We start from the raw sequence: 26,620 nt of genomic DNA, 5'->3' as shown, positions 1-26,620 counted from the left end.
ATAGGCATCAGCTGTGACCCGGAAAAGAGAAGTGGGTAAAGAAAATGGATGAAATACTACCTATGGTGAAGTAAACTAAAGAAAAATATTGAACATGTAGCTAATCAATAACTGTTTTCCTGTCCATTTTAGCCACAATAAAAAATTATGTTAATCTTTTAACAAAGATCAATAAAAGTAGTATCTCACTGGGCCGTGACTGCTGGAAACTAGTTGGTGACTCAAAATTGCAAGAAAATAGGTATTTCTTTTTATGTCAGTCTCACTAAACTCTCTGAGTATTTGCAATCAAGCAACTAAGCAAGCTGTGTGGCTGCATTTTAAACTTACTCCTTTTAAAATTGTTGCCTATTTTTGTGTGCATGATCACATTACTTTGTGGCCCAACTACACCCACCTTGGCCCGTTTTGCACTCACCTCAGGCAGTCGCCCCCACATTTATGATTTTATCTATTGGAATATGCTTTTGAAATGAACACAGGTAGATATGGAATGGTTTTTCAATAAATATTATTTGTCACCAGTGTGGGTTTTAGACCTGGATGTTTGCCTGGGATGTTTTCTGTTAGAGGAGAGCCTTGTGCAGGTGTCAAAAAACTGGAGATGGGCTGTGGATGCCTACTGTGACAATTCTGAGAGAAAAGCTGTCACTCATCTTTAAACATGTGCAAAACTCAAGTGACAGGAGTGAACAAAATGTACACAACTGGAAACTACCTCATGAACACCATTGGCCAAGTAGTTGCAGCCAAGTAAGACACAACCTTAAAGGAATTAGTGTGCTGTTGATACAAATAATATTTTTCCTTCTTCATAATGTCAAATCTCTATTTTTGTATTTTGCAGACTACTCCTAAACATATATTTAACTGTATATTTAGTGAAAGAATAAACATTAAATAAACATTGAGGAAGTTGGATTTATAAAAAGAGGACATGATCACGCTCTTTTTCTTTATTATCCCTACCAACAAAGCTACATAAATTCAAAATATCTTTTTGATTTATTTATTTATTATATCTCTTCTGCTTTTTTTTAGATTAGAAAAACAAAACATACACATAGTAAAACACCTGTACATAAAGATATTTACATCCACCAAACTTAAATTTGAAAAGATGAATGGAAAAAGTGCCTTTTTAAAGTGTATCTGGAAGAAAATTAAGCATTTTTGTTTTACTGTGGAAGAAAGGGTGGTGTTGGTCAAAAAAAGAACTGTAAACGGGTAAGAAGAAAGGCGGTTGTGAAGTGTCTCTGTTTATAGAGATCTTTGTCATTTCTTTTTTGAATAATTTACCATGTTTTTGCTGTTTCGTTTGTTCTTGAAACTTGTTTTCAAGCTTTTTTTGTAGTGTAAGTTAGGTGTTATGTTGGTTTAAGACACTGTTAAAAACTGCTTTCAATAATCCAGCTGTTTCTTCTTTACACTGTAAAACTGCTGCTTCTGAAAACAACACTGAAACTGTAAAACTGTTCAGATAAGTTCATATTCAGCCTGATCCCACCTTTTATCAGTAAGCTCCAGATCTGATACCTTCTGTTGTTGAATTTGAAAGTAAATTACAATGAAGCTGACTTATATTTAGTATGTAAAAATGATATAACTCAGTGTTATTGTTGATCATAGAGAACTGAGAGAGCCAAAGAGTTCTGAAATAGCTTGCTGTGCAGATAATCTCTTTTATCCCCACTGGCCTGCTGCTTAGCTTCCCATTGTGAAACCTCCGCTGCTTTCACAGAGTGATATCTGATGGTGACTTTTCCATCAAAGAGTCTCTGCAGTTCAAAGCTGAAATGTCTATTTTGCCGAGTCCTTTTTGAGATCAACAAGATCACTTTGCCTCTGCTCGCATTAAATGTCTGCAGACTGGATCTCCAACCAATCCCTTGAAGGAACAAAGCCAGTTTTGGGCCATCACAAGAGCCACATTTCAAATTGACAACCTTAAGTTTTAACCAGAAAAAGACAGAGCCTCACACAGCTGGCTGACGGAAGGTCCTAGATCGGTTCTTAGGAGTGCTCGGAGACTAGACTTGAGGAAGGGAGGGACCGAGAGAGAGAGAGAGAGTGAGAGGGAGAGAGAGACAGTGGGGTTGTGTTTCTCCTTAATCACACAGACAGGAAGTGGATCAGCAGGAGGAAGGAAAGCCCCCCCTCTGGGCCCCTGGGTCTCAGGTAGCTCGTCTCAGGGACTAGCAGGGGGCCTGGGTGAGGGGCAGGAGCCCTGGCTGTCAAAGCTGGCTGTTCTCGCCTTCCACTGCAGGACACACAAGCACAAGGCAGTGATTCATTCAGCATATGCTGCGTTGGTCACTTCCCATTACTGGGCAGATATTTGTGTAAAAGGAAAACACTCCAGGAGGAGACGGAGTGCTTTCAAACAGGAAGGATTAATAACACTGACAAAATACTGGCCAGGACTCTCTCCAAAAATCAGGCGGCATCATCAGCTTCTGCTATTTTTATCCCTTTCAAATGACAGTCTAATCCTTGGCTGCAGTTTATTAAAGTACCAGTCTAAAATGTATACAGTCTTTAAAAATTCACATACTAAGTATACTCTTTGTTAATGCTTCATTTAAGATTTATTTAAGAAAACATTTCTCACATCTATGCATAAACACAGTACATTAACTAAAGCCATTAAAAATTCCCCACCCATATCTGGTAAGTTACAACAACTTGTTTTAATTCCGTATCATCAGTTGCCTGGAAGATCCAATTACTTTTTGAGTTTTTTCACAATGATACATTCTGCTCAATGGTTCACTTCTCTGGACAGTTACAGCTTATTGCGTTGGACCAAAGGTCAGCCGTTTGGTTCTGACTGTGGTTTCACATCTGTAATTTAGTTTCTGATCAAGCTGATAACATCACAGAAGAGAACCAAGAAAGCTCCCTGCACCCCTAAACGTACCTCCTTCTCAGATTTTTTGGGCTCCAGCAGGGGATGCCAGTGTGCGATAGGCTTCCGCGGATAAGCCAGCATTTCGTTCCAGTGGTCCCTGCCAAGCCCCTCGGCGTGGGATCCAACCCTCATCACACCGATGATCTCATTATGACCTACCCTGTGAAAAAACACATGCACGAGGCTATAAATAATTTGGATTTAACGCATCTTTTAAATCACTGTTTAGAAGTGTGTGAGGACCCTTTCGCAATCAAAAGAAACAAATGTGAATGAGGATGTTCTCTCAATTGATGTGCTGAATGTGCAACTAATTGTCTCTGTGACACTTGAACCAAATCGCTTCACAAAGACATCAAAGCTGATCTTTGCTCTCGCAATAGTTTAGCGATGTGTGAATGAAAGCTGATTTTTATCTTCCCAAAATCCCCAGATTATGAGGACAACCTGATTAGTCTGTGCACAATGACAAGCTGTAAAGGAAACACACAGGGTTAAGCATCTAATCCTAAAGTTTTCACCTTTTTTAATGCTACAAAACACACAAAAAACTGAGTCTGACCTTTAACTTGAATGCTCTCATTCTGTCAGCTGTCTGCACTACAATGTTTTCCCTATCCTCAAATAGATTCACATACATAAACAAAGAGCACGGCAGCAAACTGCTTTCTCCTCAGTACCTCAGTTCAGATCTTATAATTTCAGTGATTTTTGATCAGCAATAATAGTCTTCAGACAAACAATAAATCCAATCCAGCATCTATTTATATTTGTATTGCCCAAATGATCTACTGAACCTCATGCAATTCCTTTTATAAGACCATAGTTTCCAAACTACTGGACACAACCATGCTGTTTATACAGCTTCAAATAAAATTTAAGTTGAGTGTTGAGCTCATTTTTTTTCTTTGCCATAGGCAAATACAGAAAACAACTCTACTATGATCCACTGCTCAATTAAGACACAAGCTCTGTATGCACATATTACAAAGGAGATTTTCGGCTTCATTTTTACTTTCCATTCGAAAAGCTGGAAAAACTGAGATTTTTAAAAAGCGCTTTCCAAAGTGGAGATGTTTTTCTTTTACATATGAAGTTTTTTGGAAGCGATAATCATGCTCTTAAACCACAACAAAACTAAAACTATTTTCACCAGATTGTCTGTATCTCTTGCTTTATCCTGATCTTGTCACCATTAAACGTTGATCTTGCCCTGAAACAGTAAATAACTTAGAGGTAATTGTAAACATGGGTGTTTTGGATATGTTGTTGATGCGGAGGTTGTCACCCCATATAGTCCAGCATTTGTGTTGAAACATTTTTGTTAGAGTTGTGTGGACATTGTTTTTAATATAAATAGTAAAAAAACATATTCAAAGTAGTAGAGACAGGGCTACAGAAAAATAAAAAACAAAAGATTTTCTTAATTCAACAGTTTGCTGAAACAACTTGTTTTGCTTGATCAAAAAATCCCAAAACTCAAATATGTGTAGTGCACGTTAATTGCAACACTCTGGAATCTGGAAACATGTAGTGCTCAGCATTTTCTTTCATCTCTGTGTAATCATCAATAATTAACTCATCAACTAAGGGTAGCATCTCACTGGTCTGTAACTGCTTGACACTCGTTGGTGACTCAAAATTGCAAGAAAGTTGGCAAATTTTCAGTTGCAGTCTCACTGAATTCTGAATGTTTGCGACCAGTGAGTCGCGGGCAAGAGACTCTGACCTGGCTCTCTGCTTGGAAAAACAGACCTATTTTGTGTGCACATCTTGAACATCTAGGATGTACACATTTATTATACTGCCTCCCACATTTTACCCACCTTGCGCCCTCCTCTGCAGACACCCCCATTTTTGTGATCTAACCGACTGGACACACTTTTGAAATGAAGATAGGCAGATTTGGTTTATAGACCTGGATATTTGGGGCTGTAGTGTTAGATGTTTTCTGTCATAAGAGAGCTCTCATGCTGTTGTAAAAATACAGCTCTAGCACTCAAGAACCTTTGGGAGCTATTTTGAGAAGAGTTTGAAATGGGTTTGAGACACCTACAACAACTCTGTGACTATTCTGAGAAAAATAATTGTTGCAGGAGTTTGTTTGAAAATGTTCAAAATTCAGTACCCACATTTAGAAATTAGAACCCCTGCAAAGGTTTTAAGATATTTTGTAGACTTGCTCATGAATGATTTTCACCAACTAGTCCCCAACAGTTGCAGCCCAGTGAGATTACTGACTTAACTTCCAGTATATAGAGTACATACAAATCATAGTCCATGACAGAAATGTGCAGGCTGACGTGGTCCATGCTGTCTGGAGGGATGTCAAAGATGATGGCCTCGTTGTAGGTGGGATTCAGGGTGTTCTTTTTGATGCTCGTCTTCTTCTTTTTCAAACGTCTCCCATCACAAATGAGTGATACTTTAACATAGGGATCTAATGGTGAGAAGAAACAAGGAAGATCAAGGACAAAAGCAACAGAATGTCAATATTATCTGAAAATAATCTTGCAGTAACAGTAATAATCAAGACGAAGTTTCAGTGTTTAACTTTAGCAACAAAATGTCTATTCTCTTTTATGCATATTTTTTAAGCAGGAAAGCATCCCTGCAGAACCTGACATCAGTAACATGCTTAAAAGTGAGTCACTGCCTTGCGTAAACAAAGATGATGGGAGGCCAAAGATAGCTGCTAAATAGCATGAGTGGGAAAAGCTTCCTGAATGCTGATTTTAGTCTTTATTTGTCTGGGATAAATCACTGTGTACAATACATTATCCAAAGTTTAAGTTAGATGTAAACTGCTCTAAATCTATAAAGAGCCTGCTATGCTTGAAGGCACAACACAATAGATTTGGATTCACCATGTGCAGACTGAAATAATGGCAGACAGCTAAAGCCCTGAAAACTCAGGGGGATTAGAATTGTGAGTCACGTCAGAATTGGGAAATGTCATTAACTGTGGGAGGAAAGGGGGAAAAAAAATACCACATTCATTTTGAGTTACACCTGAACCCTGGCATTTTACGCGCCATAAATGCCACGTTTTACAAGTGATATCCTAATTTTCGGAGCAGATAATAGAAAAGTAGAATGGAAGTCTATTAAAACAACAGACTCTTTACTGACAAAATTTTAATATCACAAGTGCAGGATATTAATAACTGCTGAACTAAAGAGAACTCAACTTCACAGAGGGATTTCAATTTCATTTTGCTCATTTTATCGGACGTGTCTCCAAATGGATACTCCATATAGGGTTGTTCATTTTGTTTCACTGTAGCTTTAAGGGAGTTGTAAACAAAAACAACACAACCCACCTGAGTATCCAGTGATGTCCATGGCCTTGAGGTTCCTGCACTTGATGACAGTGAGTGTGAGTCTGCCTGCAGTGGGCAGGTAGCAGAGTGAGAACATGATCTCCCCAAGGTCAACACTTTCCTGATGGAGCACAAACAGAAAGAAAAAAAAACACTTTTATATTCAGCACTGAAGCTTTGATTTACAGGGGAGTGATGTACAATAAATTCTGAGTCTCTTCCTGATTCTGGGATCAATGACTGTATCTCATTTCCCACCTGCTGTTTTTAACCACTGCATTACTTTGATTCAGTGAAGCAAAGTAAGGTAAAGTAATGTCTTGAAACTTCCAGTATAAAACAGCGAGTAACAAACATGCAAGTAGATAGATAAATAAAATAAAAGCACAATCTGTTGAAGATTTTTACTGTTTTGTCCACCATAAGTGAGTTAGTATGAAGGGAACGTAGCTACAGTGCAGATTACAGGATAACATGTAGTTTCTGTGTATTAAGGAAAGACATTTGATGCACATATTAGACAAAAACATTAAAAAGACAATAAAAATTAGAACGGAAGTAGAGTTGAACCTTGGATTTTGTGTCTAATGTTTGGGTTTTTGGGAACTAATGAGGTATGAATAGAGCAGTAAACTGGTAGTTTACTGGTGCTTAACTACTGAATAAATATCAATAAACAGCCAGTGATTAGTGAATAATCAGTTGATGGTTATTTAAATGTGAATTGAGTGAGAAATGAGTCAGCAAAAACTTACCCTAGAAAACATACAGTGTCCTATAAATTACTATCTGTAAATCAAGATTATTGACCTCTTCAACAAGAAGTGTCTCTGAATTAACTCTGAATCAGCAGAACACAACAATATTATTTACATCTTCATTTTAAATGACTTAATACCTTTCACACCCACAATAAACATCCACAGTATTTACTGTACACAACAGTGGCCGAACTGTTTTATTACTTCATCATTGTCTTGTGATTATTTACCATTTCAGTTTCTCTTAGTAAAGCAGACTAGATAACCAGTGGTATTTTTTTCATGTTTACCTGTCTGTTAACTTAATATTGGCTTTGCATATTTGATTAAAAACTGAAGCAATGACAAACAAACAAACAAACAAACTGAGATTTTTTTAAATTTTGAATGGTGTCAATGTAGCTGCTGTCTTTAAATCTAATAGTAATTTATAGTAATAGTAATTTATTTTGTTACAAATAAAAATAACAAAATGTTGATGGTTTTTATACAGAAGAAGTGTAAATATATATATATATCTATATCAAAAGAAAAGCTGCTGTCAGTGGCTCATTAGGGTCACCATAGTAACCACACATCTGTGTCTCTCGCTTCCTGACAGCACTCTAAATAAGACAAACAGACAGTAACACAAAGTAGAAAGTTGGCCTCAAACAGTCACTGTGCAAAAACTTTAAGTTGTCTGATTGTCACACATGTCACGTTTCTCTACAGCGTTTTATGTAGGAGTTAAGAGAAGGTAAAAAGACCCTTTACTTCAGTTTTGAAGAGAAAATCCTGAGATAAAAATGCAATAAAGGTCAATGACAGTTTAGATGTGCACACTCTGTTCTCTTGAGGAGGTTGGACATCAGGAAAGTCCTATATTAGTGAAAAAAGACAAAAATATCTGTTTTGATGTATAAACTGTACAAGAACTGTAAACTTTGTGCAAGTAAAAAAAAGTCTTCAACAATTTTAGACAGCCTAAAAATTAGTGTGTTGACATTATCACACTAAATGAAACATGCAATAAAGGTGTGTAAAACCTGGATAAAAGTTCAACTTTCTGTCAACCATTTAACTTTTAAATATTGTTTCTACTGTGAAGTATGCTGTAGCTATAGAGCTCCATAGAGAGATGGGTTTTCTCTCATCCTTCACCAAAAATCTTATTGTTGTATACTCAAAAGATTTTTGCCATTTTTAAAATTTATTTACTATTTATGCTGTACAATGTACTGCAACAAAATGTTACAGCAAGCTATTCCTGAACAAGCTGCACATTTTGATATAAAAATAAACTAGACTACTTTTCTGTAATTAAAGATGTTTTAAACTGTCTTGCAGTTTAAGCTTTAAACTACATGACATGGTCTGTTTATACAGCTAAAGCTACATGCAGATTAATCTTACTCCCCTCCTTCCTGAGGGTTGTTTGTGGCTTTGTTTGCCTGACTCACAGAGAAACTGTGAATTAGATTAAAAACAACAGTATCAAGCGAAATTCTCAATTTTAAGTTTTAGAAACTGACTATTTCATTCAGTTCAAAACTTGGAACTTCACGCTCTCCAGCTGAATGCTTTGTTTCCCTGCATTTGAAGCAAAACTGAAAAATTTCAACTACAAAACTGGAGTTAATTTACTTGTTTATTTATTTGGATTTGCCATGTCTTGGATGACTGAGAATCTACACCAGCACACATTTTTATATGTTTTATGTATGGGTTTTCTAAAGCTGCGGGAGGAGTAGCAAATCCAGTATCATGGTGGAAAGGGAAAAATAACGGCCAAGTACTAATAAGGGTGCTTCAGTGCGTCAATTGACACCTATAATAAAACTTAATTCCATTTGTAGACTCAAAACAAATATGTAAAGCTTAAGGTCTAAACACCTAAAACTGGTAAAGTAACAGAACAGTCCCATTTAAATAAGAATGTCCAATTCAAAGCTTTATTCTTTAATATGATGTACCTCGGTTATCCACAAAAAATTCAAAACTTTGACATTGACATGAGTTTATGTCAAAGGTTTGATTTGGGTTTCAGCTTTCAGCTTATACACTTATAAACCTGCCTACATGCTTAAATATGAACTCTCATTTATTCACATAAAGTCCTGTGTGAGTCCCCTCTGAGCTAATAGTATCAAGTGGAATGAGTGTCCTATTATCTGCCGTATATGGGCTCTTAGACCCATCAGCACTATTAAGGTCTCACAGAGCTCTAATCACCCTGAATGAGCTCGGTAAGAACTCCCATGATTGGCAAATCCCGAGCTGCCTGTCTGAGTGCTGCAGTTGTAGCTTCTTTCTCTCTCACACACACATACGCACACACACAATTGCAGTCAGGATTTCTCTGCTGTGGAAGTGTGGGATTTTGTTTGAAGGGTGGGAAGGTTTAGTTATAATGTGAGAGCACAGCAAAAATGTCAAGTGGTGTAAAAGCATAACGTGACACTTTGATTGTTCGTGCAGAATCACAGGCAGTTTTGGAGGCAGTCAGTAACATCTGCACTGCATTAATCTTTTTCAGCTACACTATGGCAATATAGTTTAAGGCACTTACATAGAACAGTGTTAATGTGGCGACCAGAGACCGTGAAATGTCAACAGATGAGTTTTAACTATGACTGATGAAACACCCCTCAGCCAAACAAAGTGGGTCAGTTGTAAATTTAACTTTTTTGAAACTTTAGGGTAACAAGGCTGAGATGGTCGCCAATGGAAGCAGAGGACAATGTTCAGGACAGCAACAACAGGGCTCTGGTGTTGTAGTGGTTCGCATGATGTTGTGTGAAATCTGACTCTGTTAGGACTTTCATATTATAGACTACTTCATCTCATACACTTTAATATTCTATGAATTACAGATGTGCCGTCCGCATTTGGAATCTTTTTTGTCACCTTTACAGGCATGGTTGAATAAAATGTCCACAACATTACCGGAAAAGTGACCAAAGTCTGATTGTTTTTATATTGCTGCTTTAACAGATTGATGTAGTCTATATTTATTCAATTTTTTTAAAGAGGGCTTAAGCTTTGATAGGCTGTTCTGCACTTTGGGGTTTGGGATAATTACAAATATTAAGATGCTAACTCTCCAAACTAGAGCAGCAGATTAAGACCTAAATAGAACTTGTGAAAGTGAAGATGTGAAAATGAGGGTTTGCTACATGATGTGCAAATTACTCCAAGGCAAACTGTTAAACCCTTGTTTGTATAAGCGCTTTCACTGTCTATGTTGCCTGTCAGTGATCCAGCCACAGCTTCCTATGATTTCCACTTGTATCTTCAATATATTATTTGATGTTTAAATTATTTCCTCTGCCATTTTGTTGGAGTTTGGTCATTTCATTTTGACTCAGTAAGGACCCTTTTAAACTGGACCCTTGCTATGACATAAAATAAATCAGCCAAATGGTCATTGGAAGGTCTTGACAAGGACTTCATCTGCATACTAAGAACACAGAGATCTCCAAATTATGTGCGACAGAGCGTGGTAGGTCTATGATGGGTTTGAACATATACAAACTTCTATAGTGAGTTCATTGTAGTTAACCATTGGGGTGACAGATTATTAAGGTCCTGGGTTGAAGCAGGATTGACCATGCCAGCCTCAAGCCTTGACAGCCACCTAATTGTGACAAGTTCAAGGACATAATCAAGCGGAGATGCGATACCCTTGGCAGTACTGTGGCATGATCCTCTAGAACAGTGGTTCCCTAAGTTTGGGTTGGGACACGGTATTTATTTTTTACTTCAAAAATTATTATTAAATAACACATTTATCCCTAACTGTAAAGCCAAAAATAATATAATGGCTGATTTTGGCTCTTTCCTGAGTATTTCATTAGCAGTTTTTTCTGTACTTCAACCAAAAGTCCTGCAACTTTTATTTTGTGGGTAAAGATAAAATGTTTGGGAACCACTGCGCTAGCACATATCTATATCTTAATGTGGTCGAGAAAAAGGTTTGCCTGTAGAATATGGAGAGGGTGCAGGAGAGCGTCTCTAGGACTCAGAAAGTAGCAGCAAAAGCTATTAGGTGAGTACTAAAAGTGTAGCAGCATCATGAATGACTTCACTCTGAAGGAGGTTTTCCAAATTTTATACAATCCAGTAATGCTCTAAAAGGTTATTTAGTTTGTGGAGAACGTAGTTAAGTCACCTTCCAATGTCTAGGGGCCTGTCTGAAAAGGGCTTTGATGACAAATAAATATTGATAAATGCATATTTGAATTACTAAGACATCTCCATATTCAACATCATGTCTCCATAGTCTACTTTACTCAGAAGCTGAGGCTGGCAGAAAATAGAGAAAGATATTTGGATATTTTTTAAACTGAGTCTTTTAATTTGTAAGAAAAGATGTTTGTTTTTTTTTGTTTTGTTTTTTTTTGTACATCGTGTTTTTTATTGTCATTGTCAGGAAGAAGAAATCCAGTATTTCTAAAACCACAACTTTTCAGGAAATGAAAATAAAAATCTCCTCTTTTAAAACGAAATAAACTTTGAGTTGTCACAATTCACAAGTTCTTTTTGACACTTTTCATTGGATAGTCATCTATAAAACCCCAGACAGATGTGATGGGCGATCAGTAGAGTTGACTGATTATGCAAAAACAGGAAAATGTCTTTGCCTGATAGTGACATTATGTTCCTGTATCAGTTTTTTTAGTAATTGTTTGATCGCTAATCTCTTTCTTTCATGACATTGATAAGTCTTTGAAAACTTACTGTTTTGATAAAAAAAGCAGGACAAATAGCCTGAAAGTGATAAGGATCTGTTCTCTCCTAAGTTTGTAATAGTAATGCTTGAAGGTTGATGTTATCAATAAATAAATCCCACTGATTTGTGGAGTGAAGAGAGCTCCGTGTTGTTTCCCTGCAGCACTTTACTATTGCTATATTTGCACTCATTAGGCTACATATTGTCATCCACTGTCACACTGAAAAACAATTATGTTGGTTCTTGTTTTAGCTGAACCGTCACCATCTGGGCATTTTTGATGTTACCCATCTTGGATCTGATGTGAGCAAGTGGCTTTGTCATAAAATCAATGGTTGGTTCAATTAAGTTTGTGTGCCAAGAAGAAGGATGCCTGTTTTTTTTTTTTTTGCTCACAAAGCAATAATGCTGAAACTATTGAACAACCTCTGAAGAAGTTCAACAACTGGAGCAAGGGGAGCTGTCACATAACGGCACTCTGTGGAGGTGATAAAGTGACAACGCTCTGAGGCACCTAATGCGGCACCAACAACAAGTAAACACTTCATTTCCAAAAACGGCCCCTGGAAATTGTTAAGAAGTAACATAAGATTTTTTTATTGCATGAGTGATCCAACACAAAAAGGACCAGGAGCCTTTTTGGAGTTTGAAGTGTTAACTTTTAAAAGGCAATCTTAAAGTGAAGTTAAGGAAGTGTAGTCATTTTGTTTGTTGACCAAAGTTTTTCATACTATTGATATTATTTTAAATCAAAATAAGGGTGCTCATTGTGTAGCATATAACATAAAACCCCCTAAAGCTTCTTCTGGAAATTGTTTGTTCTTCTACATAAAAAAAGAAAATAAAAATAAAACCCAGCGTGTGAACACAACAGCACAAAAACAATTTATACAACAGCCGCTGATATTGGATATAGAAATAATGATGTCATGAAAAACGACAGGTTAAATCCTAAATATGTAGGTGAGGGTCCTGTTTTTAACAAGCTGAACATTGCTGTTTAATGTCTAATTTTAGTCAGCTGTTTAACACGTGAAGAAGAAAAAAGAAAGAAAATATATTGAATGTACCCTTAAAGGTCTATTCCAGTAGTTTTGAAGAGAGGTTCTATGCAAAAGGTATGAGAAATTATTTTCTTGCCTGTTAAAAGCTTTGATTTGGAGAAATAGAGTTTAGGTCTAACAGGAATAACAACTTCACAGCCAGTCTGAGTGCAGCCAAAAGCAAAGTGGATTGTTGATGTTTCAAAGAATTTCAAATTCAGTAATTTTATAGTAGTTAATGCAAAAAGTCCACAGATATTTACAACGCTGTCAGTTCCTAAATACACAATTACTAACATAGAACTTTATGGCTGTTTGTAGGTACAAACAGCAGACGTGAAGTGTAGCACTGTTGGTGCAGCCTGAGGCACTTACAGCAGAAATTTCACAATATTTGTGCCAAAATCAATGTGTTTGTCATGATTCTGGGTTTTTGTGTTTGCAGCTCGATTTATTTTTTGTATTTATAGGTACCTAATTATGCTGGTCTTTGATGTGCTTGAACACTTTCACATGTCTAGTTTGTTTTCAGTTTGCTTTGTCTCCATGTGCCATTGACCATTATTTCCCTCAGTCCTCCAGATCTACAAACTCCTCGCAGCTGCACTTCATCCACTCATTATGCTTTCATGCAATCACTGTAATCATTCCTCTCAGCCTACTTTTACACTTGGTTTTCACTCACTCATCAGTTCGTCAGCGCATGTTTCTCCATCCTTTGTGTACTCCTCGTTGTTTTTGAGTAATAATTTTCTGCTGTCCTGTCAGCCTTTTGTTTTTATTATTAAACGTCTTTCTTTTTGTTCATTCAAAGTTCTTCCATGTTTTCTTGAGTCTGCACATTGGATCCTTCACACCAAAACCTCCTGATAGTGCAATCCAAAACTGACTAAAAGTAAAGGTTTAAATAACAGTGTTTACATGAAATACTATAAATTTTGAATATTTGAGTTTCGTTTCTTTAATAATAGTGATCTGCTTTGGAAGTGGGTCTGCTCAGACAAGCCATTATTAGCTCGTCAAGAAGGTTAGAGTGGCCTAAACTCTGTTTCTTCAATTCAGTTCAACTCATTTTTTATATAGTACCAGTTCATAGCAAAAGTTATCTCAGGGCACTGTACAAAAACATTCACATACATTATAAAAAGCCAATTAGTAAAATGTTATCTATCGAAGGAAACCAGCAGAATACGTTGAATCTTTACTTCGTCGTAATCCTCTATGCTGAGCAGCACATTGGCAACAGTGGAAAGGAACAACTCCCTTTTAACAGGAAGAAACCTCCAGCAGAACCAGAACCAGGCTCAGGATGGGCGGCCATCTGCCTTGAGCAGCTGGGGTTTGTAAAGGACAGCCTCTTTAAACTAAGGCTGTTCAAAATGCTATCTGCAGTGGGTAACATAGTAATACTTCATACCTTTTCCACAGAACACCACATCAAAATGGCTAGAATATCCCTTTAAACTTAGCTCAGTGGTAAAATGTCCTCATTATTAAGGTAGCATGTCTGCAGAGCCGTGACTCTCCTGCTCCCCAGAAACTAAACTGTAACATAAATGAATTTCAGTGACCTGTAATGTTACAAATTTTCATCGAGAAAATAATGTTTTTAAAGTTATTATCCCATTTAAAATAAATCAGACCATAACGTAACCAGACAAAAACAGTTGCATTATACTAACGAAGTATGTTTTAATTCAGCGTTCGGGTTTTTCAGCTTCTGAAGGAGCCACTGGTCTGCTTTAAGTAGTGTCAAAACAGCAATAAGAAATCAATAAAAATGCTGAAGTTGAAAGCTGAAAACACTGACTCCACATTTCAGTGGGTGACATCACATTGGCTGGAGATCGATCTTTGTTTTTAGCTAATTTCACACATTCACTGCAGTTCTGCAATGTTCAACATTTGTTCTGATGTGAGTACTCCAGACCTCTTGCAGAGATTGTATATCTGACACATTTCCAAAATGTCTAAAATAGTCAACAGATGAGACAACGTGCCAACACAGCAGCTAACCTCCTGCAGCTTTTACTGTGAGTTGGTGGCGATAAGAGTTACTGCTTCATTCTGTTTCTGCTGACCAGTATCGCTCCTCGATACAAATACAAGTGGCGTTATTACCAAGAAAACAAGGAGCTTTATCTGCTTTCCTCAGTCTGTTGTAAAGAGAAAACAGCAATTTCCTACTTTCCTATTTTTAGTGGGAGTTCAGCACAAAATCGCCCACTAAAAAGTACATGTATGAACAACAACTGTGAAAAACCAAAGTGTCTGCACTTTCTTCTGACTGTCTCTGGTTTTTTTAAAAAAGCTTCTGGACAGAAAAGTTTGGCTGTGCTACTGAGATGAGTTGCCTTATGTTTTTGAGTGGCTATGAGGCCACAACTAAGTCTTAGTGGTAATGCAGGAAACAGGCTTTAAAGTGCTTCAATACATTGTATTGTTTTTCTAGGGATGTAGTGCAAAAAAACAGTTTACCTCGTCTGTAAGATGTGTTAGCAGAGAACAAACTCTGGTTTCCTGTTAAACCAGCAAGCTCAAGATTTGCCTTTTTGCTCAGCTATCATTATCTGATCCTTGCCTGAGTGGTTAAAGTTAACTTGGTAAGCACTGGACGACATGTCAGCAAGCCTTTCTAAATATCCCCATAAAAGTCAAGGTGCCAACCTAAAACCGTAGTGAAATTGAAGTGAAGTGAAATTTTTTTATATAGCACTTTACAGCAACAAGGCAATTCAACGTGCTTTACAACAATCAGGTACAGAATCATATACAGATAAAAACATCAAAATCAAATATAGACATACAGAAGTAAAAACATCAATCATGCATATTCTAAATGAAATATGAGATAATCTAAATAAAATCATGAAACTAAACATATCTAAACATGAGCTAGACAGTCAAAATAGTAGCTAAGATAATATAAATGAAATCATGATAAAGTTAAAACTGAACTAAACAACAATTAGGAATCTAACAATCTAACAATTTCTAAAATATGAGCTAAGATAAACTAAACAAAACTAAATGTACAGGAAGGCTAAATAAGCTAACATAAACTGAAACATGATATTGCCACACTAAAGGTACAACATGGCTAACTAATAGTACCAAAGGCCCGCTAAACAGCCAACATGAAAAATGCTAGTCCAATGTGACAACTGTGAAGCAGTTTTTCCCTGAATACACGTAATTTTTTAAAACTTTACATGCTCACAAGGTCCCTGAACAAAAATGAAATGGGAATAAAAACTGCTTTTTCTCTTATTTTAGGATCTCTGAATTTATAGGGTCAATAAAAGAGATAGAGTGACCTGCAGAAGTCCCTTCTGTGCTGCTATAATATTGTGGTGTGAAAGAACAATGACTGCAACTTCATTTTTAGTTACAAGTTCTTGTTCTAAGGTGACAAATTTCCTGCAATTATATGAATATAAGAATAAACCAAGTTATTAAGCATTAGGCCACCCTTATTACTGTTCACCTGTTATTCTTTTGATTCCGTCATAGTTTTCAATTCCCAACTAGTCCTGCAGCTCTGGAAAAATACATCAAAACATGCGGCTCTATCAGGAATAGCGATGTGCTATGACATGTGGTAGCAGTACAGTGTGGATGAATTTCACAACAACTGCAAAAGATTTCCACATAGACATCAATGACATGTTGTTAAAACAGGTGAGAAAACCCAGCCCTCTCTGGAGCTCTATAGTTCTATAGTTCTGGCGTACTTTACAGTAAAATCATCATTTATAATATAAACAAGTCAAAGGAAGTTGGACATAACGTGGCTGAACTGGTATTTTGATATCTTTAACGGTTTTTACACAATCACTCTTTTATCACAGGAATGTTCATCTCAGTGGGATGATGTCATAAACTAACTTTTGAGCTGTCTAAACTTTCTGAAAATAATTTATTTCATTCTCACAAACTTTATACTAATACAGCTTATACAGCCAGTTGTATGCATTTTTGTCATCTTTCACCCAGAGTCTCTCTCACTTCTATAGTAATGGTAAATGGTACTTGTATGGTGCCTTTTAAGCCAACCAGGCCACTCAAAGCACTTTACAACACAATCTGCCTTCCTTTACCCATCTGCACACATGTTCAAACAGCACTCTACTACGTCTTTACAAAATTAATCTAAATAAATCTATCTATAGAGTCGAATCAGTGTTTTAGATTGCAATGAGGGGTTCAATGTCTTGCCCAGGTAAATCCTGACATGTGACTGCATACTGCCAGGAATTGAACCTCCGACTCTCTTGTTGGAGGATGACTGCTCTAACCACTGATCCACAGCCGCCCCCAATAGGACTTATATAGGGCTAAGTGCACACATCCCAACTCTCATTGACTTCCATTGTTTTTAAGCTCAGAATTTTCTCCTCAAAACTGGGCATGAAAGGTCTTTTTAACTTATCATTTCTCCAACATAAAACATTGAGAAAGCATAATAGTTGGCATGTGTGATGATCAGAAGCTTCCTCTGTAAGTCGGCACAACTTAGTTTTCACACAGCGGCTGTTTGCTTGAGGCTTACTTTCTCCTCTGTGTTTCTGTCTGTTTGGTTTATTAAGAGTGCTGTTAGAAACTGAGAGATACAGATGTGTTGTTACCACAGTGACCCTAATGAGCCACTAGCAGCAGCTTTAACATTTTTTTTATCTTGGTTCTCGTTACACTTTTTATACAGTTTATACGCCAAAATGTCTGGATTTGTCATTTAGATTATTACAAAAGGAAACCCTAAATTAAAGTTGAGCTTTAAAAAAGAAAGTTGATGTTTGCTGAGATTTCAAGCAGTAGCTGCAGTGGCACACAAAACTTATTCAAAAACTAATAGAATCTAGTAAATATTACACAGCATGTCTGACAGGTTGCATTGAATGTTGAAAGCTTTAGTTGGTAACAGTTTTGGCTTAGTGGGTAACAGTATTTGTTTTACTTGAAAAAGAAACTAGATCTATCACACAGCAGTAGAAGCAGTCAACAACGTATTTTCAAGCAGAGCTGAGGAGCAGGATGGGGAGGAGAAGAGAGGTAAGATCTCTGCCACTGAGTAATTCTGAGATGTCAGTTTTCAGCCTAAAAATAAGGCACCGTTTGTGCTGCTGCGCTGTGAAACTCCTATTAGTAAGAGTGCATGCTGAGCACAGAAGTACACCATCAACAATGTGAATTTCAAAGCCGAAGAAATGGCTTAAGTCCTGTTTACAGTGGCTGTTGCCTTGAGAAATAAAACTAAACAAACAAACAAAAAAAAAAAGAAAGAAAAAAATACTAAATATGTTTTAAATCTAAAAGATCTGGATCAGATTTATTGAATCATGTATTACCCAGCATGCTTAAGTTTTTATTTGTAAATTGTAAACTTTAATCTCTGCCTTTACCTATGAACCTAACTCTGTTTTAAATTGTTTATGAATTTTAATTCTTTTTTCTTTTTTTTTTGGACTAGTACAAACATCAAAACTACAGACATCAAAACTTTTCACAGATTTCACAATAATATAAAAAAATCTCTCCAGCTTGTCTTTTTTTAAACCATTCCTTCATTGTCTCTGCTTTGTTAACATTTCACTGCAAAAAAAGAGCATAAACAGAGAGAATAATAAATGTAGCTGTTAATAACAGATATACTAACTCAATAAATTGAGTGCATATTTATTAGATAAATAAGGCTAAAATTTTTTGTTGAAGAATTTGAGGACCCTGAAACACAAACGATGATTCTACTCATCTCTAACACTTTTATTCAACAGCCAATTATACTTTTAGCACCCCCAAAAGGATAAAATGTTGTCCCAGGAATTTACTATTTTTGTGACCAAACTTTAGTTAGTAATGTAGCTTAGAAGTAATTAATAATATGCGATTTAACTGTTGTAAGGTTAACATGCAGTTTCTCTCCCACTGAGCTGCACACAGTAGTGCCTGAGAGTCACATACATATTTACCCAAACTCGATAATATGACTTATGAATATAGTGTATATAGTATACACTGGCTTTGTGCTTCACAAGTGTCTTATGTTTAAAGTTTATTGTCAAGTCAGCTAACTAGTTCTCTGCACAGATGATGTGTTACATGGAGTATAATATATATATATATATATATATATATATATATATATATATAACATTTAATTAACCTTTAATTTTGGAAATATGGGAAAATTAGATCTTCGCCTCTTAAGAAATGAGACCACTTGCTGAGTCCATAAGGTAACCTGCTGTTATATCAAAGGGTCCATATGCTCAGTTCTTCAAATGGGTAAAAAAGCAAATGGGTAAGTAGGCTGCTTGCAGAAACAAACAAATGACAGATAACCTGAAAACAGAGATGAGGTAACATCTCTCCATGATTCTGTTGTTGGTAACGTCATGGTTAGGTTTTGTCTGGTTTTACAACACATACACATTTAGACAATGTTGCTCCCTCCATTTCTTTTATATAGTATATCTAAAATTACTGTAAAGGAAAATAAAATAAAAAAATTCAATGCTGAAGTTGGCTTTTAAATCACACTGACACATGTACCTGGAAAATAGTCTCTAAAAATGGCAAAGAATGCATCTACTTTGTCACTGTCTTGAATGTGAAAAATTACCTCAACAATACAACACCATTAAGACCCCATCTTTTTAACAAATATCTATATTTTTCTCTGTTTATAAAAATTATAAAAAAGCCAGTGCCACACCCCTAGGTTTTGGGAATGTCCACATTAACAACAAATTAAAATAAAGAGAAGGAATATTCTTAGCTTGGCTAAAGGAGGTTTAGAATGAAGGGAAACAGATGTAAAATAAAATAATAAAAACAGCTGCAATGTTTTTCTTTTTTTCCTTTTTTTTTCATTTCTGTGTCCCAATCATAATTCTGAACATGTACAAAATAGGCTGTGACATAATTTCTGAAAAGCTCCTTGTCTCCTTGTCTTGCTTAGGTGGATCCAACCAAAATGGAGTTTTTAAAAAACTGCACTTTGTAAAGAATTTTAAAAAAAAGGCGTAAATATCTTTTTCAAAAGTATCTGGTGTAGTGTTGTCAGGGCCTAAGGGACTTTTATGCTGGTGATGTCAGCAGTTCAGTGTTGTTACAGTAACAAGAGGAACAGAGCCTCTGCAGCTTTTTGTGAAGATGTAAATCTATTGAAGGAGACAAAGATGTCACTATACATAGTTCCCGTGTGTCGTCACACCTCTTGGACACGCCCCCTTTCATCGCCATTGCTATAGAAATGAGATTCAGCCACGGCAGAGGAGACATTGTTTCAGACGATGACTGTAGTTGCAATGGTTGCTTCATGTTGTGTTAAAGGATGTTCTAACCGTGGAGATGGTTCGGCAAAACAGTTTATGCCACATTCCAAAAATCAGGAAACTTGAAGGACATCAAACGGAAGAACTGAGTGCGGAAGGTCAGCGAGTCTGGCTGGCAAACACCAACCACAAGGATCAGCCTTTGAAGACGTCCAGAATCACTCCGGTAAAAGTAATGTTAAAAAAAATTACAGTTATGTTAAGTAATGTTAGAGTATAATTGTATGTGTGCTAGAACTACATGATTTTGAATGTCTCTACTGTAGATAACTCAGCTATGCTCAGTGCTAAACCCCAAAGCTAACATTACAGATCCATTTGTTGTTTGCTTTTTAAATAAGGTTTCACAAATCCCTTCTTTGTATGGAAATTAGCCATGCAAATTGATAAAGTTGCTAGTGCTTTCCACATTTCAATAAATTGTTCTGTCTGAGTTTTTACTACTTACCCAGCCAGTCACCAGAACATTGGTATTAACACAGAGAGTTCAGACAGCCTTTACAAATTGGTTAAAACACTGATTGTATGAATTCATCGCTTTTAGGTCACATATCTCCTCCATGGTGTAGGCACTCTTTGTCTCTGCCAAATAATTCACAATGTCGTAGTGCAAGATGAGCGGCAAATTGTCCGGCTCATCCAACATTTCCTTTTTTCTTTTTCATCTCACAAGGTAGACTACAGGTCAGTCCCGACAGTAGCAACCTTCTGAATATAGTTTTCTCTCGCACATTGGTCATGAGGAAGTAAATACCTAGATTTAGTTTGTTTCAAAGCCATTGTCTAGCACTTGCCCACCAACATGGCAAAAATACCTCTTCCAGTCGAGACTTGTGGAAACTATGTACTGATTATATCACAATTTGACATAGATAATAGCTTTTAATATAAATTACATTTTGTTTTTTGACAACCCTAATTTGCAGTATCTAAAGAGTTGAGATGTGTCTGGAATCAAAAGTGATAAAAAAAGGTAAAAGTTAACCTTTTGTGTCTGTCTTTACTGAGTAATTTGTTAATAAAACTAAACTAAGCACAAAAAAATATGAAAATTTTATGGTTGGTTGATTATTTCTTTGTTGTAGCATTGTTTCTTGGACTCTCTTATATTGTTGGAAAGCCTGTTTATTTCCCTTTAAATGGTTCCACATCTGTTAGGAAAATGTATTTGTGGCAGCAGAGTTGAGTTTGTGGGCTGCGCCCATCAAAAAACTTGCTAAATCTTTTCTACCAGTGCCAAACAGCTTGTTCTGCTATTGAATCTTGTTTGGTGTCATTTATTGGATTGGAGGATTAAATTATGAAGAAACAAGTCATGTAGACAATTTAACAATTTAGTCACTAGACAACAGCCTCAGTAGAATGTGGAAGAACCATACACAGCCACAACAGTCTGGCATCTCCTCCTCAAGGTGCACACCAACTTGGTCACACAATACTGTGGAATAACATCCCATTCTTCAACCAGCATTTGTCCCAAGTCAGCCAATGTGGAGTGAGCATTGTCATCTTAGCGGACTGAGTTTGGTCCCAGACTGCTCACATTTGCTGACACACAGGTGATAAGGTGATAAGAGGTATAGCTACAACAAAGAAATAATCAATCAAACAAATTTCCTCACTTTATGTGCTATATTTAGTTGAAGAAGCAGAAAAAGTTAGGTTTCTTACACTGGTGGCATACTGGATGTCCCTCCATATGTTCGTCTCCCGTGACAGATCTGACGTCTCAAACAAATTCTCCAGCACCACCTCCCCGATCATATCATGCCGGGAAAATCTGTCAAAGTCAAAGACACTCATGTGTAGCTTCCTGACAGCCAGCTCTTCATAAGGCACAGAAAACTGGAAGCTCTCACTGAATGTGGGATTGAGTGTCTTCCGGTGGACGCGAGTCTGGAACTTCTTGCGGTCTGGCAGCAGGTAGACCTTCACATAAGGGTCAGAAGTGCCACATAGGTCCTTGGCAGGCAGGTCTACTGCCCTGAGGATGTTGACAAGGAGTGCCTCGTTTTCGTAGTCATACTTGAGTGAGAAGTTAATCCTGCCACAGTTTTTCCCACTGCTAGTCTTGGATGAATCCTCTGACTCTGAGGCTTTCTGCTGGTAGAGCTCAGGCTGGATGCGCCCAATGCTGGTTGGCTTCTCATCCTTGTCCACCACATAGTCATTTCCCAGATCTAAACTGCCCACCTGCATCTGCCTGGGTAGGTGTCTCTTAAATGAGTTGTGCCTGAGAAGACAGAAATGACAAAAAATACTGAGTGGCAGTGTATTGATGCAGTTAGTATTTAACAGCTGCAGTGAGGATGTGGAAGACAACCCTGGGAATTTTTAAATTAAAGGGCTCAAACTCACTTGTGTTGACAAAAGACAATGGGTTTTTCTTGTCTCAGCAGCATGGTTTAAAGATATCACTCAACACGAACATCCTTTAAAAGAAATTCAATCTTGTGGTGCAAATTCAACCTTGATACATGTGTACATTTAGGCATTTACTCAATACTACATACATCTTTATGACCAAAATCACACAGTGCAGATCTAAATGTACTTTTATCCACCAACAAAATATTCATAAGATTAAAGCATGGTCAGCTTTTTATAGATGACTGCAGTTGCACATGAACGATTGTAGCCCTTCAGAAAGGTAAAGGCTGATGTGCACTGAGGCATTTATGATAGTAGTATAGTAGTAGTATATATTGTGCTGCAGCTATTAGAGACTAATTTGAGGTTAAAAACTGAGTAAAATATTAGGCAAATTTTCAGTTGTGTTATCACAGAATTTTTGCATTTGTGGCCAAGAGCCAGGTATTGAAAATTACGTTCTATTTTTCTTTTCGCTACTTGCAAAACTGCATTCTTGGCCGCACACATTATTTTGTTGACCACCTCTGCCTACATCATACCCACCCCACCTTGGCAGTTGTCTCCACGTGTCTGATTTAATTGATTGGAGTACATTCCTGAACTGGCAAATCTTGACCAGTTTTTTAAATAATTAATATTTATCATTGGCATGGATTTTTAGACCTGGAGATACAGGGCTGTAGTTTGGGATGTTTTCTGTCAACAGGAGTTCCCTGTTAAAATACTGCTCTAGCATAAATTAAACAAAGAACACAGCAACTATTTTGAGAGAAACTCTGTTGCCCTAATTTTTAAAACATGTTCAAAATTCAAGCAAAAAGACTGCACACATTCCCAAGTCATATGGGGAATCTAAGAACTCCTGCAAAAATTTGATTCCCTTGCAAATGCTTTCCACCGACTAGTCTTCAACAGTCACAGCTCAGTGAGATAATGGCTTAATGCTGTTAGTCTGAGCTCCTCACTTCTTTGGAGGAGAAAAGAAAAATATACAAAAAAAATTGATGAAGAATGAAGATCAAAAACATGGTAAAATAACACAATCAGCAAAATAACTGAGAAATAAGCATATAAACAGTTAGAATGGACAACCAAAAAATTGCTATAGATATGTTGTAAATATTACTTGTGGTAAAGTTACACAAATCCTGTTGCATTCTATTCAGTCTTTGACTCAGGTCAACTTTACAAAAGTGAAATACAAAGAGAGACCACTGAGACGAGTCCAACCATAAAACACATTACACCTAACAATGTAGATCCTTTATTTTTATATGTACATACTGTATAATATAAACTATATATCTGATGCCGCCTCTCAGAAAATAATGTAGCAGAGAAGCTGCTTCTCATTTACATAATTTATTTTTCTTTCTAATGAAGCTTCCACACCACATGTTGTAAATTTTGTATTTATTGCCAGCTTGTAACACTCAGCATATGTACAGGCGAATAACAACATTTCACAGTTTTACATATTATCAGATTTGCACGCACATGAGTGTGTGTGTGCGTGAGACTAACCGTGTGGAGGATGCCGGCTCAGTGGTTTGTCTCTGCATGCGCTGTGTGCGGCGCAGGAAGTGCTCTCTCATGGAGAGCTGCACATCAGTGGGGATGTCAGGAGAAGTATGGCTTATCTTCACTGCCGCTTCCAGGAAACCAGTCGAGCCCATAGGGTCCTTCACCTTCTCTGTCGCCATGGAGACTACTGGCTGTTGGGGACTGGGCAGAAGGAGAGGTGGCTGGAGCAGGCAGTGCTCTGGGCTACAGGGTGGGCTGAGAGATGGACTGGGGAAGTGGGCCTTTGTCCGCCAGGGTATCCAGCACAGCTTCCAGGAGACCAGTGTAAGAAGGCCCAGCAAAGCTAGGCCACAAACAAGAAACACACCCAGCACCAGGCCAAAAGTAGCGTCTGTTGGCGAGCCGCAGGGACCAGAAACAGAGGATCAGACAATATGGGCAAACAGATGGTGATAACAAGGGTGAGAGAGGACACACAGAGAGAAAGAGAGTCGATTAGAACATGATTTTTGATGCAGCCTGCTGCTGTATCAGTGGTTTCTATATAACACTTAAAAACAGAGAGAGTATACAGGGAGATGTGCTTCATAAATATTAAACTAACCTCCATTAGACAGTTCAGCTAAGGGATAAGGAAAGTGTGGCAATGTAAACACAATTCAAATGCAAGTACAGTATGCACTCCTGTACACACATAAGCATTTTCTGACATAAAGGTAATTGTAATCACAGTGTGACAAAATATTAAAATAAACAAAGAGGCTATTTGAATTAAAAGAACACATGGGACTAGGACTGGAGTGTCAGAAGATTCCTTATAGGATTTTTTTTTTTTTTTTTACTAGGAAGCAGATAAAAGGAACCATGTACAGTCAAACTCATTTATTTTCTGCTGTATGAAAATGACTCCTGAGGAATAGGCAGAACACAAAGAGCTGGAGATGCACCAAGAATGCTGACAAGCACTCTGCAAGGATTCACAGGGACCAATGAAAAAAAGGAAAATATCCACAGGAAACAGTTTTACCTTTTTCTTTGAATAAATATTTCACCTTAATGCTTGGAGCAAGTTCCACTCTTCATTTGGGACTGAATTCAATTTGAAAAAATGTGCTACAGTATTCCCTTTTGATTGCTCAGACTTATGTTCGGTTACATGCTGAAGAGAGTTTGAGTGGCTTCTCAGAGATCACTTGAACTACTCTTTTTCACATGGCACTCAGAGAGATAGCTAGAGGCTGCTCCAACTCGACCTTTTCTTGCAAAAACTGAAATATCATCAATGACATGAGTGGAAACCTGCTGGTGATGTTTTTTTCAAGTTACACTTTAAGAGACTTTACTTATTTCAATTCTTGTATAAAAATATATTTTAGGGTGATTGTTCCTCAGTAGATTTGAGACAATTGTACTTCATCAAAATGCTAGAAAGCTTAAGTGTCAGAGCATTTTGCGTAGACAGAGTAATTAGAGCTACCTGTTGTAGATAGCTCATTAAACCACCTCAGTTTGGGGAAACAAAATTTAAGTCTGACAGAAGTGACAAGCTAGTTCAAATGTGGAACTAAAGTGGATTTTGCCATCCTAAAACAAGTCCAATCTTGAATGTTTTGTAGCAGTTCATGCAAGCACTACTTTATTAATCTTTACATGACTTTCAGTTTTACAAAACACCAAAATTTTCATGAAAATATTATGATATTTCTGGTTAACGTGCCCGAGGCTGAAGAAAAAGAAAGTCCTACAGCATTCTACTTGCACTTGCAATAACAAGCCATCTAATATAAATCTCTGTGTTACAGAAAACTGACAATGTCAAGGTTTATAAAATAGCATTTGCATAAACCCCTGTAAAATTTTGAGCTGTTTTAAGATGGCAGCAGTCCACTTTGATCTTAGATGTCTTCGAACTAGCTGTCAGCTTATCGGTCCTGTCAGATTTTAACTCTATTTGTTCAACATGAGGTCATTCATAAAGCTATCCATAATAGGAAAGATATTATTGTTCATAACTTTTTCCACAGAATTTTCAAAATACCTTTAACTAAAGCTGAAAAAAAGACAGGATGAATGATAATAAAAAGTGTGAAAGTGTCAACTCAATTGTTCGCTCAACTGAGAGGTCTTTGAGACTTAAACTTCATCACCTATTTGTTCTTCTTAGGGCTCTGAGGAGCAGCTTATATTTTTGTGGACTGTGCATGTTGACAGCAACAATAAAATGTCTATAAAAAAAAGCAACGGATGGTGCCAAACACACAACAGACAAAGAAAACTGCAAATCAAACCACAAGCAGAGCAAGAAAAACAACAAAAGATGCTTGTCCTGAAGACATACTGTGTAAGGAGATTGCTGTTTTCCACAGTTGGATGATTTATCACTCAGGAAACACGAGGACATAAAACCTACATCAAAGGTTTGGTCGAAAAATAACTTGAAGCTTTTTTCTTATTTTTTTGAATAGATTTTTTGACAAACCAGCCCACTATTAACCTTTATCACAGAAACTGGAAACACGTAGATGATGGGTAAACTAATTTATTCTGTAGCCGTGACTTAAGCATGACTGACAGTAAAAATTGACAGCGGAGATTTCAACTCTTATAACAACTCCAATCTCATGTGATTCATCC

At 37.0% G+C, this 26,620-nt stretch overlaps 1 protein-coding gene across 1 annotated transcript in view; it reads right to left on the bottom strand.

The window, feature by feature from the left end:
- Nucleotides 1-26,620, bottom strand: part of syt6a (synaptotagmin VIa) — a 151,933-nt gene continuing 125,313 nt past the window's right edge. The window contains exons 4-9 of the mRNA XM_025006597.2: nt 23,987-24,377; nt 21,761-22,322; nt 6,235-6,355; nt 5,180-5,351; nt 2,921-3,071; nt 1-2,260 (exon numbers count right to left, since the gene is read on the bottom strand). Coding sequence (XP_024862365.1) covers nt 2,189-2,260; nt 2,921-3,071; nt 5,180-5,351; nt 6,235-6,355; nt 21,761-22,322; nt 23,987-24,377 — 1,469 coding nt within the window. The 3' untranslated portion in view covers nt 1-2,188. The remainder of the gene's footprint in view (nt 2,261-2,920; nt 3,072-5,179; nt 5,352-6,234; nt 6,356-21,760; nt 22,323-23,986; nt 24,378-26,620) is intronic.

This window comes from Kryptolebias marmoratus, linkage group LG8, assembly GCF_001649575.2.
Source record: "Kryptolebias marmoratus isolate JLee-2015 linkage group LG8, ASM164957v2, whole genome shotgun sequence".
Classification (NCBI taxonomy): Eukaryota; Metazoa; Chordata; class Actinopteri; order Cyprinodontiformes; family Rivulidae; genus Kryptolebias; species Kryptolebias marmoratus.
Note: the sequence above shows the minus strand (reverse complement) of the source record. Positions and strands in the feature narration are given on the sequence as shown.